At 42.5% G+C, this 14,212-nt stretch overlaps 1 protein-coding gene and 3 non-coding genes across 4 annotated transcripts in view; 2 read left to right on the top strand and 2 right to left on the bottom strand.

The window, feature by feature from the left end:
* Positions 1-5,917: 5,917 nt before the first annotated feature.
* On the bottom strand, positions 5,918-5,999 carry TRNAL-AAG. Its single transcript has one exon. It is a non-coding gene; the product is annotated as a tRNA-Leu (tRNA).
* Positions 6,000-6,859: 860 nt separating this feature from the next.
* TRNAK-UUU lies at positions 6,860-6,932 on the bottom strand. Its single transcript has one exon. It is a non-coding gene; the product is annotated as a tRNA-Lys (tRNA).
* Positions 6,933-11,039: 4,107 nt separating this feature from the next.
* Positions 11,040-11,111, top strand: TRNAM-CAU. Its single transcript has one exon. It is a non-coding gene; the product is annotated as a tRNA-Met (tRNA).
* Positions 11,112-13,938: 2,827 nt separating this feature from the next.
* The window catches only part of LOC120933259 (hepatic lectin-like), a 29,593-nt gene continuing 29,319 nt past the window's right edge, over positions 13,939-14,212 (top strand). The window contains exon 1 of the mRNA XM_040346375.1: positions 13,939-14,034. Coding sequence (XP_040202309.1) covers positions 13,989-14,034 — 46 coding nt within the window. The 5' untranslated portion in view covers positions 13,939-13,988. The remainder of the gene's footprint in view (positions 14,035-14,212) is intronic.

Genomic DNA, 14,212 nt, shown 5'->3' with positions numbered 1-14,212 from the left:
ATTTACATAAGCGGTACCCTTTGAAAAGCAATCTGCCATGGATATTTTTTTAGAGGGCATTCGACAATGGTAAGGAGGTGTTATTTCACCTCCTCAATTACTATTTTAACCTCTGAAATCCAGCACCGTTGAATGGGTCATGTTCAGCTTGTGATACTTCTCACCTAATGCAACAGGGGGTATCATTTGTGATTCAACATCTGTACACTCACTCCCAATGGGTTTGCATCCTAAGGGGGAGTGGTAAAAACATGGTTTAGCCACATGTTTTTACCAGCCCCTACCACAAATGTAAACCTTGCCTAAAATACAGTGGGTACAGAAAGTATTCAGACCCCCTTAAATGTTTCACTCTTTGTTACATTGCAGCCATTTGCTAAAATCATTTAGGTTAATTTTTTTACTCATTGATGTACACACAGCACCCCATATTGACAGAAAAACACAGAATTGTTGACATTTTTGCAGATTTATTAAAAAAGAAAAACAAAACTACCACATGGTTCTAAGTATTCAGACCCTTTGCTCAGTATTCAGTAGAAGCACCCTTTTGATATAATACAGCCATGAGTCTTTTTGGGAAAGATGCAACACGTTTTTCACACCTGGATTTGGGGATCCTCTGCCATTCCTCATTGCAGATCCTCTCCAGTTTCGTCAGGTTGGATGGTAAACATTGGTGGACAGCCATTTTTAGGTCTCACCAGAGATGCTCAATTGGGTTTAAAACGGAGGTTCCGCGGTCCCTCTGTTTTTTTTTTTTTAACATTGTATTGAATGTTGTTTCAGTTACCATGCTAGTACTCATGTTTTTTACTCTTTTAATCATCCCTGTCTGATTTCTTAGTAAATAATACCTTTTTAAAAAACGATGCAGGAATTTGCCATTTTGCTTGTGGGCATTGTGAAGCCCACAAGCACACACTTCCGGGAAGCAGTGAATGCCCTTGTCACATGACCGGCTTGATGAGTCACGCAACGAGTGAAATCCCACGAGATTGCGATGGTCAGCTTTGCGACTTGTCTTCTGGGAAGCATGACACTGTGCTCCCAGGAGACATTGCGGACACCTCCCAGCAAACACTGGGGCGCTGGGGAAGAGAAAAGATATGCCCACTCCCGTTGGAGGGATTCCCGGAAGTCTCAATAGATACTCCTGATTCACGGTATTTAAATCCACAAAAAAATCCACAAAAAAAATATGTATATGTATATACTCCATAGATCTGGATAAGCTAATGTTTATATTTAGTGTGATCCTGCGCTTTAAGTCAGGGCTCTGGCTGGGCCATTCAAGAACAGTCACAGAGTTGTTGTGAAGCCACTCCTTCGTTATTTTAGCTGTGTGCTTAGGGTAATTTTCTTGTTGGAGGGTAAACTTTCAGCCCAGTCTGAAGTCCTGAGCACTCTGGAGAAGTTTTTCATCCAGGATATCCCTGTACTTGGCCGAATTCATCTTTCCCTCGATTGCAATTTCCCTCGTCCTGTCCTGTCCCTACAGCTGAAAAACATTCCCACAGCATGATGCTGCCACCACCATGCTTCACTGTTGGGACTGTATTGGACAGGTGATGAGCAGTGCCTGGTTTTCTCCACACATACCACTTAGAGTTAAGGCCAAAAAGTTCTATCTTGGTCTCATCAGACCAGAGAATCTTATTTTTCATTATCTTGAAATCCTTCAGGTGTTTTTTTTGGCAAACTCCATGTGGGCTTTCATGTGTCTTGCACGGAGGAGAGGCTTACGTCAGGCCACCCGACTGGTGGAGGGCTGCAGTGATTGTTGACTTTTTACAACTTTCTCCCATCTCCCGACTGCATCTCTGGAGCTCAGCCACAGTGATCTTTGGGTTCTTCTTTACCTCTCTCACCAAGGCTCTTCTCCCCCCATAGCTCAGTTTGGCCAGATGACCAGCTCTAGGAAGGATAATGGAGGCCACTGTGCTCTTAGGAACCTTAAGTGCAGCAGAATTTTTTTGTAACCATGGCAAGATCTGTGCCTTGCCACAGTTCTGTCTCTGAGCTCTTCAGGCAGTTCCTTTGACCTCATGATTCTCATTTGCTCTGACATGCACTGTGAGCTGTAAGGTCTTGTATAGACAGATGTGTGGCTTTCCTAATCAAGTCCAATCAGTATAATCAAACACAGCTGGACTCAAATAAAGGTGTAGAACCATCTCAAGGATGATCAGAAGAAATGGACAGCACCTGAGTTAAAGTGGTGTTCCTGCCAAAATTACACTTTTTAAATAATAATACCCCTATAATACACAAGCTTAATGTATTCTAGTAAAGTTAGTCTGTAAACTAAGGTCTGTTTTGTTAGGTTATTACAGCATTTTGAAAGTTTATAAACTAGCATTAGACCATGGCCATCTTAAGTGTGGGCATCTGAAGCCAGACTGTATTTCTTCCTGGATTTCAGCTATGCAGATCTCGCACATGCTCAGTGTAATAGGTTTCAGGTCAGGTCTCCATTGCAATGGCAGAGGAAGTTGCTGCCCCTTATGCAAACCTCTCCTGAAATAACCCATTTAATGTTGATAAGCGGGGGGGATGGGAAGTAATGACAATGAAAGTAAATGACATCGCCCATTAAAAGTTGTTAAGCGGGGCAGGGGGCGCTGATCACTGAAAGTAAATGACAATGACATCGGCCATTAAAGGTTTATAAGCACGGGGGGTGCCCACCGATCACAGAATATATATAACAACGACATCGCCCGTTCAAAGTTGTTAAGGGGGGGGAGTGCCGCCGGTCGCCGAATATAAATGATAATGACAGCGTCCATTAAAAGTTGATAAGCTGGGGGTGGTCTTCTGCCGATCGCTGAAAGTAAATGACAATGACATTGCCCGTTCAAAGTTGATAAGCGGGGGGGGTTGTGCCAGTGCGCTCGCTGAATATAGACAATGACATCGCCCCTTCAAAGTTGATAACCGGGGAAGCGGGTGGGGAGGGTGCCGCCGATCGCCGAATATAAATGACACTGACATTGCACATTAAAAGTTGATAAGCGGGGGGGTTCTGTCACCGCTCGCTGAAAGTAAATGACAATCAATGACATCGCCCTTTTAAAAATTCATAAGCAGGGGGATTGCCGCCGATCGCCCAATATAAATGACACTGACATCGCACATTAAAAGTTGCTAAAGGGGGGGGCCGTGGATCGCTGAAAGTAAATGATAACCAATATAGTCAAGATAATGGCAGCGCTCATTAAAAGTAGATAAGTGGGGGGGTGCCGCCGATCACTGAATATAAAAGACACTGCCATCACACATTAGTTGAGAAGCGGGGGAAAAGGGGGGAGCCGACAGTTACAGGCGCCGGGTGCTGACTTTGTTTCTTACCACTTCATTCTTCCTTCTACCTCTTTATGTTCACTAGCGTCCTGCTCCATGATAACAGGGAGGAAATCAGCTGCCCCTCTGCTAGGTGTTTAGCCAATAAGGAAAATGGGAGGGCGCGGCTTAGGAAAATCTGTGCTTAGCAAATTATCAACACAGCGGGTACTTTGCTCGGACTACGGCTAGCTCCGGTGCATGCGCGGTAAAGCCCTGCGATGCTACGGCCCGACTATTGCCTTCTGGGATTGATGACAAACATCTCCCAGGAGGCATAGCACAGATTTAAAAAAAAAAATGATATGCTATATGTGTTTAAGGGGACAGAGAAGCAGGGGATGAAGAGGACTTGAAAATAAGGGTGGAACTCTTATCTTAAATTTATCTAAACATTTAATGTTACAAATTTAAATTTAATTTATATTAATTCACACATACACACCGTCCATCTACTCTTGGTCCGGTCCAATATATGAACCCATTGCGGCCCTCGAGTCAAAAAGTTTGCCCACCCCTGGTAAAGTACAACTAAAGGCAAAACGTTTTTAAAAGGGTTGTAAAGGTACAATTTATTGTTCCTTAATAGCTTCCTTTACCTCAATGCAGTCCTACTGCACTTGATAAAAATAAAATATATCTTAAGCGCTAGCCAATAGTGAATAAATGAAATAAAAGTTCAATCTATCAAACTGCTGCTCAAATCTATATGTGCTAACGACAAAATAATGGATTGAAGTGAGAGATGACGAGCACAATTAAATGCACTTAGCAGTGAACAACAGTGAACACTATTATAAATAAATATATGCAAACAATACTAAACGTTCCAAGTGAATAACATCATATCCAGTGAAGGAATAGTGGATAAATTCCAAATGTAAACCAAAAATGTCTAAACCAATCAAAAAATATAAAAATCAAATAACATGTGTCAAGTGACATGCAACACTAAATGATTCCAATAACGGTCCAATCAAAAACAGCTGTTAAATGAAGGTGATCAAATGGTAACACCGATGTGTCTTCCTAAATGGTGGGCTCACAGAGCGCTTACCTCCCTCTTATGGGTAAATCGCCTGAAATAACTTTAAACCAGCTTGATGGAGATTGCAACTGGCGTTCTGGCAACTGTATTGCAGACCCTGGTCTTCAGAAACATGGAGACTCGTCATGGAGTGCAGACATTAGCAAGGAGAAAACAGAAACATACAGGCTTCCATCGTGAAGTAAGTCAAACAGGGGGGAATTTATTAAAGACTAAAAATGCTTACAAGCATAGATATTAAAGACGCAAAATGGCAAACAATTCCGGTCGGACGGGGTTCCGCGTCACTTCCGGTCACGTCTATCTGTCCTTCCTTACGCGTTACGTCACGGCACGTGACTTCATCAGATGATCCTCTGATGAAGTAACGCGTAAGGAAGGACAGCTAGAGGTGACCGGAAGTGACGTGACCGGAAGACACATCGGTGTTACCAATTATTCCTTCACTTGATATGATGTTATTCACTTGGAACGTTTAGTTTTGTTTGCATATATTTATTTATAATAGTGTTCACCGTTGTTCACTGCTAAGTGCATTTAATTGCGTTTGTCATCTCTCACTTGTTCAGTTCTACTGCACTTACCTCATCCTTCCATTTTGCTTTTAAATGTCCTTATTTCTTCTGAGAAATCCTCACTTCCTGTTCTTCTGTCTGTAACTCCACACAGTAATGCAAGGCTTTCTCCCTGGTGTGGAGTGTTGTGCTCACCCCCTCCCTTGGACTACAGGAGAGTCAGGACGTCCACTAACACACAGCTCCTTTCTCTATTTGCAACGTAGAGAGCGTCTTGACTCTCCTGTAGTCCAAGGGAGGGGGCGAGCACGATGCCAAGCTCCCGCTCCCTGAGTCCCAGTGGGAAGCATATTACACCTCAGGCTTGGAGCAGCGCTAACAAGTTTTGTCACTGCCCAGTTATATGACCCCACTCTCCCAAAAGCCAGTGAAAATGTGAAGGTAAATAAAAGGGAGCCAAGAATCTCGTAGCCTTGAGAATGTATTTCCTCATATTGCAGTTCAGCATGACCTGTTGTACCAGAATGACAACATTTGGAACAACTCATGGTGCTATGGTGATTATAAATAGACCCTTAGGCAGTTTTAAAGGGGTTGTAAACCTACTTGTTTTTTCACCTTAATGCATACTATACATTAAGGTGAAAAAACATCTTGCAGTATCAGGCCCACCAGCCCCCCGTTTTACTTACCTGAGCCCTAAATTTCCATGGGTGCGATCCCGCGTCGCTCTCTCCGCGTTCTCGGCTCTTCATTGGATAGATTGATAGCAGCGCAGCCATTGGCTCCCACTGCTGTCAATCAAATCCAATGAGGGGGTTATCTCGTGCGGGGAGGAGCCAAGGGAGCCCCCGAGGGACCCCAGAACAGGAGGATCAGGGCCACTCTGTGCAAAACGAACTGCACAGTGGAGGTAAATATGACATGTTTGTTTTTTTAAAACGGGAACCTTTACAATCCACTTTAAGGAATAAAGAATATTTAAAGCGCGCTTGTAAGAAAAACTAATTGGCAGCGGTGGGATTTGAACCCACGCCTCCGAAGAGACTGGAGCCTTAATCCAGCGCCTTAGACCGCTCGGCCACGCTACCACATGACTGCTATGGTCTAGAGCAGTAGCTGACAAACTGCAGCCAAATGACACCAATGATGTGGCACAGTTCCTCTCAATGCCTACTAAAGCAGATTACAATGTATGTCTGGCATTATGATTGTGAAATGCATTCCTACTTAGCAGGCCAACCTCTTCAGAGGAAATTCATTTTTAAAGTTTACCATATTTCTACTAATAAATGTACTCACTTCCTTTTCAGTATGAACTCACTACACGTGATCTTTTTCATATATTTGTCATGCACATATTTGGTTCTTATTATTCCTCTCACTGACACCAAAGTTTCAGCATTATTTTCTCCAATTGATGCAGAGGACATTTTCTACTTCCAATGGTCACAGACCGGCCCCCCTAAAGTCTGAAGGACAGTAAACTTGCCCTTTGTTTAGAAAGTTTGGAGACCCTTGTTTTATAGTGTTGGAATAAAAAGCATTAATAAGCTGATTTTTTAGGGAGAGGTGGATCATTCCCACGTGGGAAGTTTTCATGTATTGGATATACTGCATGTTTTTTTTTCACACTTCTAATATTGCCCCTGACATTGACATGAGAATATGATTGGCACATCCTTAAGAATGTACACAATGTGATTGCCAATTACCTGAAAAATGCTATTTGTATTTGGTATGTCCCTGAAATGGGACCTCTAGAAATCAGCTGCATGCTTCTTCAGGTAGATTTGTTTGAGAATTTCGGAGAACTTCTGTAGCAGTAGATTTCGCATGGCCCCTTGCATAGCGCTTGTTGTGGGTCAGCTGCCTCTGTTACACCTCTGTTGTAACGTAATGTAACATGCATTTTTTGTTTGTTTTGTGGTGGTTAAAAATATAAAAGAATCGCCCGAACAGGGACTTGAACCCTGGACCCTCAGATTAAAAGTCTGATGCTCTACCGACTGAGCTATCCGGGCTCCTTTCAGTTTGTTTGGTCACATGACTAAACTGCACCTCCTTGATATATTTCTGTATTTTTATATTTCATATACAGGGAACTCATAGTGTAGAAAGTTAAAAAAAAAAATATTAAAAAGATGTATTGCCCTTACACATGTACACTGTGTTAAAAACTGGTATCCAGACTCTCTCAATGCACAGTGGAGGAAATATTGATGTATGAACTGCTAACCAGGAAGTACATAAATCATATAGACACAGAAAGTTATGATTATTGAAAAAGAGGTTACTGAGACACTGTTTTTTTTATTTTTATTTGTAAAATGTTGGTTTTATTTTTATGCATATATTTGGTTCTTATTATTAGTATATTTATTTTTATAGTTTGTACTTTATATTAGGGGGAGCACAACATCAATACTTTCATTTATTTGGCTGTTAATTGTGGGAACATAATAGTTGCGGCAACCTGTAATTAAATTTTAATCATTGCACATAGGTTTCATCACATAGAGGTGCTGTCTACCATTTAGGTTTGCTATGTTTGAGTTAAAAGGGCAACAAACCCAAAATCAACAGGTAGACAATGTAGTAATTAACATGAGAAATAAAGTGGTAATTTACACATTTACTCAGCTGTACAAAGAGTTTTTCTTTTCAATGTGATTGATAATAAGTGTTGGAAAAATCTGCCCAGATTCTCTTCACCAAGGGTTTGGTAAATCGTGTTCAAAAGTAATTGAAGCTGAACTAAGAGGTGAATCCCATTGAAGTCTACATACATTGAATCAACTGTGCTACGGTATATCTCTGACTCTTGTTTTTGAAACAAAAGACTCCTTTTTATTTTTAGATAAAACCTGCCTTGTCTCTCCCAAAATTGCAACTTACTAAAGCTGACTACACACAGTTCATTGAATGTAAAATATTTTTGGATATTGGTACTAAAATAGACTCCTATTTTTATTTTTAAATAAAACCTGCCTGTTCTCTTTTTCTGAAATTAGGTCCTACTAAATCTGACTACATACAGTTCATTGACAGTACACTATGAACCTGCACCTTAACTAAGAGGAAAATCCCATTAAAGGCCACATATTTCCTGCTATTGTTTGTAAAAAAATCAACTCTAATTTCTATTTTCCAATTAAACATGCCTCATCTCTCCTTCTGAAATAAACAATGTACTATATGCAAATCATTGACTGTAAAATACTTCTGGCTATTGTTTGTAAAATAGACTCTAACTTTTATCTTGTGATAAAACCTTCTGGTCTCTTTTTTCTGAAATTAAGGCTTACTAAATCTAAATACATACAATTCATCAACAGTACAATATTATTTAGCTTTTTTCTGTGACGTAATAGACTCTAATTGTATTTCTTGATAATAATCTGCCTTGTCTCTCTATCTCTCTGAAATTGCTGCCTAGTAAAGCAGATTACAATGTATGTCTGGCATTATAATTGTGAAATGCATTACTACTTAGCAGGCCAACCTCTTCAGAGGTAATTCATTTTTACTGTATTTCTAATAGGTGCACTCACTTCATTTTCAGTATGAACTCGCTACACGTGTTCTTTTTCATACATTTTTAATTCAAAATAAAATTAAATTTTTAAAATGTAAAGGATCTGACATTAGTAAATATTTTATTACATTGCCACCTTGACTAGTTTGCTCAACACATTTTCACATTCTTGATGACTGAGACGGTTTCTCTCACTTAAAGCGGACCTTCAGTCTTTTTTTCATCTTTCCATCTATGAAATCTTTTGCCCTTGTTGTTTTAACTTTGGATAGTAAAATATATTTTTTTCTGCCAGTAAATACCATATTTATCGGTGCATATCGCGCACTTATCGTGGGTGCGCGATATACACCGATACCCGCTTCCCGCACCTAATTTGAATGCCTGCGCCGCAATATACAGAGCACAGTAAACTCGGGTACATTCAGCCAGGCTCAGCTTTACTCGTAGTCACGCTCTGTGATGTTTATGCGTGAGAAGCCGAGCCTGGCCGAATATACGCGAGTGTACTGCGCTCGGTATAAGTCGGCGGAGGCTTCAAACTGAGCGCGGGAAGCGGGGATTCACCATGAAGACAGCGGGAGAAGCCGGGAGGACACCACCTAGGCCGCAGATAGAGACCGGAGCGGACGAGACCGCCAATGGACACCGGGCAAGACACCAAAACTGTAAGTATTAAAATGTAAAAAAAAAATTACAGGAAAAAGAGGTCAAAATTCGGGGTGCACGCTATACGCTGGAGCGCGCAATACCCCGATAATTACGGTACCTTATACAGCCCACTTCCAGTTTCTTGTCTGGTCATTAGCCTAGTCTTATGACATCATGCACAGCTCTCTCTCCTACTCTCATGAGAGTTTGCCAGGAAGGGATGGGGGATGAGTCATAAGAGGGCCAATGAGAGCTGCAGGGCTGCAGAGCTGGAGGTTTGCCTCTGTGTAAATCCAGGAAGTGAATAGGCAGTAGCTTCAGCTGACCACAATTAAAATGGCTGCAATCAGACTCAGTGGAGGGAGATTTCTGCAGCATATTTGGCCACATCTCCCCCCACTGAAATGTCCACATCTTCCCCACTGTAATATCCACATCTCCCCCAATGTATATAGCCCCACTGTATATATAGGAATTGTCTGCTCTTACCAGAATAGAAACAACAGCAGGCAGACCCATCCGCAGATGACACAAGCAGGCGGATGATGATGACATCATTGCGCCGCTACTAGGCCGCCACCGGGTGTAACAAGATGGCCGCCGCTCTGGAGCTAGGCCGAAGCCGCGGCCTTTCCTATGGATGGATTTCCTGGAGACCCGGAAGCCGACGGAGAGGTGAGTACCGATCAAAGTAATTTTGATCAATTAAAAAAATTAACGATTAATCAAGGAATTAATCATTAATTTCTGAAGCCCTAATATTTTGCATAATATTTGGGGGTTTAACGAATATTCAGGCTGAAGATGATTATTTTAACCCCTTCACACTGTCAGTACGCATATATGCTGCCTCACTGGACTTTGTTTTTGTCTTTGTGCTGGGATCGTGCCGCACATTGTTTCCGTGCCACCTGATCGCTGTGATCTCTTCTGATTGGCCGTCCCTTTGTTTCTCCCTCTCTGTTAATGGAGAGAATAGATAAATTGTATCTCTCTCCCTTCTTGTGGAGAGAAAAAAAAACAAGTGAGTGTAAAAAAATTATAATATTACTAATAAATAAAAAAAAGATAACTAGATCACGTTTTTATCTATGTCAGTGCCAGGGTTAGTGTTTGGGTCAAGTAAGGTTTAAAGGTCAAGGTCAAAGGATTTTTTTTAAGTTAGTTACTTATAGTAGCAATAAAAAATATACAGCTATATTTGGAAAAATTATCCTCTGATAATAAAAAAAATCAGGAGATAGCCATTATCATTTACCACCAAATGAAAGCCAAATTTGTCCAAAAAAACAAGGTACAGTATAATCCACCGGGCTACATAAATAGATGTGATGATATGATATGTACAGTTTTACTAACACATGTCAAAGTTGCAAAATTGTGCTTCGGCATTAACATTTGAGTTACCCTTAGGCGTAAAGGGGTTAACATGTGTGCAAAAACAGAAAACTAATTTTGAAAGAAAAATGCTTAAATACAGGTTGTAGATGTATTTTAAAGGTCTACTAGTCATGTAGAGTTTTTGCCCAAGTTACATTAATATTCAGCTATATTACGACTACTTACCTTTTATAATATTTCTTAGCTTGAAATAATAACATTTTGTTGAACAGCCAAACATGTTTGCCAATTTCACCACAGAGACTGGTGATGAGCAAACACCTATTGACGAACATTATGAGTGAGCTATAAATGTCAAGTAGCATTTATATCTGTTTTGTTTCCTGGATTTTGTATAGGCAATAAGCTCCCATTTTTAATACACTTGAACGGCATTAATTGATAACTACAAAGCCTCATCAGGGATCAGCAGTCCCAGTGTATTTCCCACTAGGTGCATATAACTGAAAGATACCTGACAAAGAATTAGGAAATTCAAGAACACATGGAAGCAATTTCAACAGCAAATTTACATTAAAGCTTCAGCAAAGCTTTTACATGCAGCAGAGTGGCGCAGCGGAAGCGTGCTGGGCCCATAACCCAGAGGTCGATGGATCGAAACCATCCTCTGCTAGGTGAATTTTTATCTTGTTTGACTTCTGTACTTTAGCAAGCTTGTTTTGTATTAATGTTTAATATACTTTCAGTCATGAGGTTTCTTGGGTTACTGTATATGCACCTGCTCATGTATATTTATAGTACGCCAGGGTTCCTTGCCATGATGACCAAAGTCAGCATGGAGAGGATTTGGCTTGTGGGGGTGTGTGGTCACATGACCAGAGGGCATTCCTCCCAACTTCACCCCATCCAATCAGAGAATGCTTTGCATTCATTTAGACAATGAATAGTGTTCTCTGTATGTTGCTTGTGCTGAGCGATCAGTGTCCTGTGTTCAGTAATCAACAGTGCCCCTGTTCTATCAATATGGTTCTCCTATCAGATAGGGTCCAGCCTGGAGTGCGCAGGCGCAATCAGAGTCAATGGAAATCTCCGAGACTGAACAGCTGTTTGTCAGCTGTAGACAGAGCATGCACAATAAAGACAGCGCTCACTCCCAATGCTTGGGGCTGGTTAAATTATGTTATGATGTGCAGTGCTTTTTTGAAAGAGGTGGTTGCTTTTCTCAAATACTTGGATCTCAATACAGCAAGGGGCAGATGATTAAAGCACTGGGCATCATGCAACCATTTCAACCCCTTGCTGTACTGTATTGAGAGAAGCATCCGCCCCTTGCTGTCCCCTTGCTGTATTGAGATCCGAGCATTTGAGAAAAGCATCTGCCCTTTCAAAAAAGTACTGCCCATCATAAAGCAGTGGCCATCATGCCTCTTCTAACCATATCCGCCCCTTTGAGAAAAGCATCCCCCCTTGCTGTATAGAGAGTGCGGCGAGTATAACCAGCCCCGAGCATCGGGAGCGAGCGCTGGGTTGCGCATGCTCCATCTACAGCTGACGAACAGCTGTTCAGCCTCGGAGATTTCCGTTTGCTCCGATTGCGCATGTGCTGTCCCTGCGCAGTTGAGGCTGAACCCCATCCGATAGGGGAACCGTCTCGATAAAACACCTCCACTTGGCATGGGACCCAAAAGCTAACATCAATTAATGTAGTGACCTATTAGTTGTTTGTGTGCCACTCAGGCTCAGTGGATGGGGGATATGCAAGCTGGTATGTCCGCCTCTGCTGCTACAGAGAGTGCTGGCAGGAGATGGAGCTCATCCTGGCTCCTGCAGTTGCTCAAAGGAAGAGGGGTAGCCCCCAGGTACCACACATCGGAGATGTCCTAAGGAGGTGGATGAAGTGGCAACCTCAGCTGGACCACTGTAGGTGCCTACTACAGCGATTTGCAGCTTGCACAAGAATCCTAAAAGTATACATACTTCAGTGAGTCCAAGCTGGATCAATGTAACTACCGTATTTATCGGCATATAACACGCACCCTAACTTTAAGAGGGAAGTTTCCTGCACAGTACACAGACCCCCTGCACAGTACACAGCCCCCTTTCCTTGCACAGTACACAGATCCCTTTCCCTGCACAGTACCCAGATCCCTTTCCCTGCACAATACACAGACCCCTTTCCCCGCACAGTACACAGTCCCTTTCCCGGCACAGTACACAGCCCCCTTTTCCCTGCACATCACACAGCCCCCTTTCATTATAAAGCCCCCCTGCACTCCCAGGAGACCCCAGTCTCCTGGGTCAGCATTGCCAATATACTCTAAAGTTAAGAAAACATCACTATTAGCCTCTTCTCACACACCGCTCCTCCTGTGTCACTGTCATAAATTGAAGCTTCTAAATACCTCAATTAATGCTGCTCTTTCGTGGACATAGTCATGTGACTGCTCTCCTCTACTGTTTTATTGATGGTCACATGACCGCTCTCCTTCTCCAATCAAAAGCTACACTCGAGGAGAAGGCAGAGTGGAAGGAGGAGAGCGGCCAGAAAGAGCGGCGTTAATTGAGGTATTTAGAGGCTTCCATTTACTTTAAGGCCTCGTACACACGACCGAACATGTCTGCTGAAACTGGTCCGCTGACCAGTTTCAGCAGACATGTTCGGTCGTGTGTACGGTCGACCGGACAAATGTCCGGCGGATCGGACAGGCTTCCAGCGGACAAATGTTTCTTAGCATGCTAAGAAACATGTCCGCTGGAAGCCTGTCCGCCGGACATGTTCAGTCGTCTGTACGACTTACCAGACATGTCCGCTGGGCCGCCATCCCTCGCATGCGTCGAAGTGATTCAACGCATGCGTGGAAGCATTGACCTTACAGGGTCGCGCACGTCGCCGCGTCATCGTCACGGCAACAGCGCGGCCACGTCACCGCACTGTCTGTCCGCACGGATTTCGGTTTGATGGTGTGTACAACCATCAGACCGAAATCTCCGAGCGGACATGTCTGATGAAAACGGTCGGGTGGACCGTTTTCATCGGACTGTCCGCTCGTCTGTACGGGGCCTAAGGGAAGGCCTAAGGGGAGCCAGTAGAGGCAGGCAGGCGGCCTGACAACCCCCCAATTGGTGGCATCTGGGGTGGACACGATCCACGCCCCCGTTGGTATAATAAAAACAAAATTAGCGTATTACATGCAGGCACAGTTTACCCTCTATTTCAGGGTAAAAAAGTGCGTGTTATACACCAATACAGTACTTCAAATTTGCTGTACCAGGAATTCAGCTTTAAAGTGAATACGCACTAGCATGAGATATACCGTTTTCTGCTAGTAAATAAACCCCTTGATTTGGATGGAGTTGCAACAGACCTCAAGGTCATTTGTGGTTCCTCAGAATAGTGACTAAGTTTTTCTGCTTCCCAGGAAAGCTTCTGTTCCTGTTCAAGTAAGCATCCAACAAACATGTTTTTATCACAATCACTTCCTCTGGGTCAGCATTTTTTCCTTTTTTTACATGAAAACAGTACAGTAAAAAAAAGTCAGCATTTTAACTCATGGAGTCTGATGAGACAGTACTGCAGGAGAAGATGAGTTATCCAGGTAACATATTATTTTTTCCCCCCAATTTTGTAGCTCTGCAAAGCATAGCTCCCAACTGTCCCATTGAGACCAACTCCCTCTGTCCTTCGTGCATCCCCAGTTGTCCTCCTTTTTGGTCTAATGTGTACATAAATGTACTATTTTACTACCAAAACTTTATGCTGTTCTAATCTTTTTT

This window comes from Rana temporaria, chromosome 3, assembly GCF_905171775.1.
Source record: "Rana temporaria chromosome 3, aRanTem1.1, whole genome shotgun sequence".
Taxonomy (NCBI): domain Eukaryota; kingdom Metazoa; phylum Chordata; class Amphibia; order Anura; family Ranidae; genus Rana; species Rana temporaria.
The sequence above is the reverse complement of the archived record's forward strand: the minus strand, read 5'-3'. Positions and strand labels throughout refer to the sequence as shown.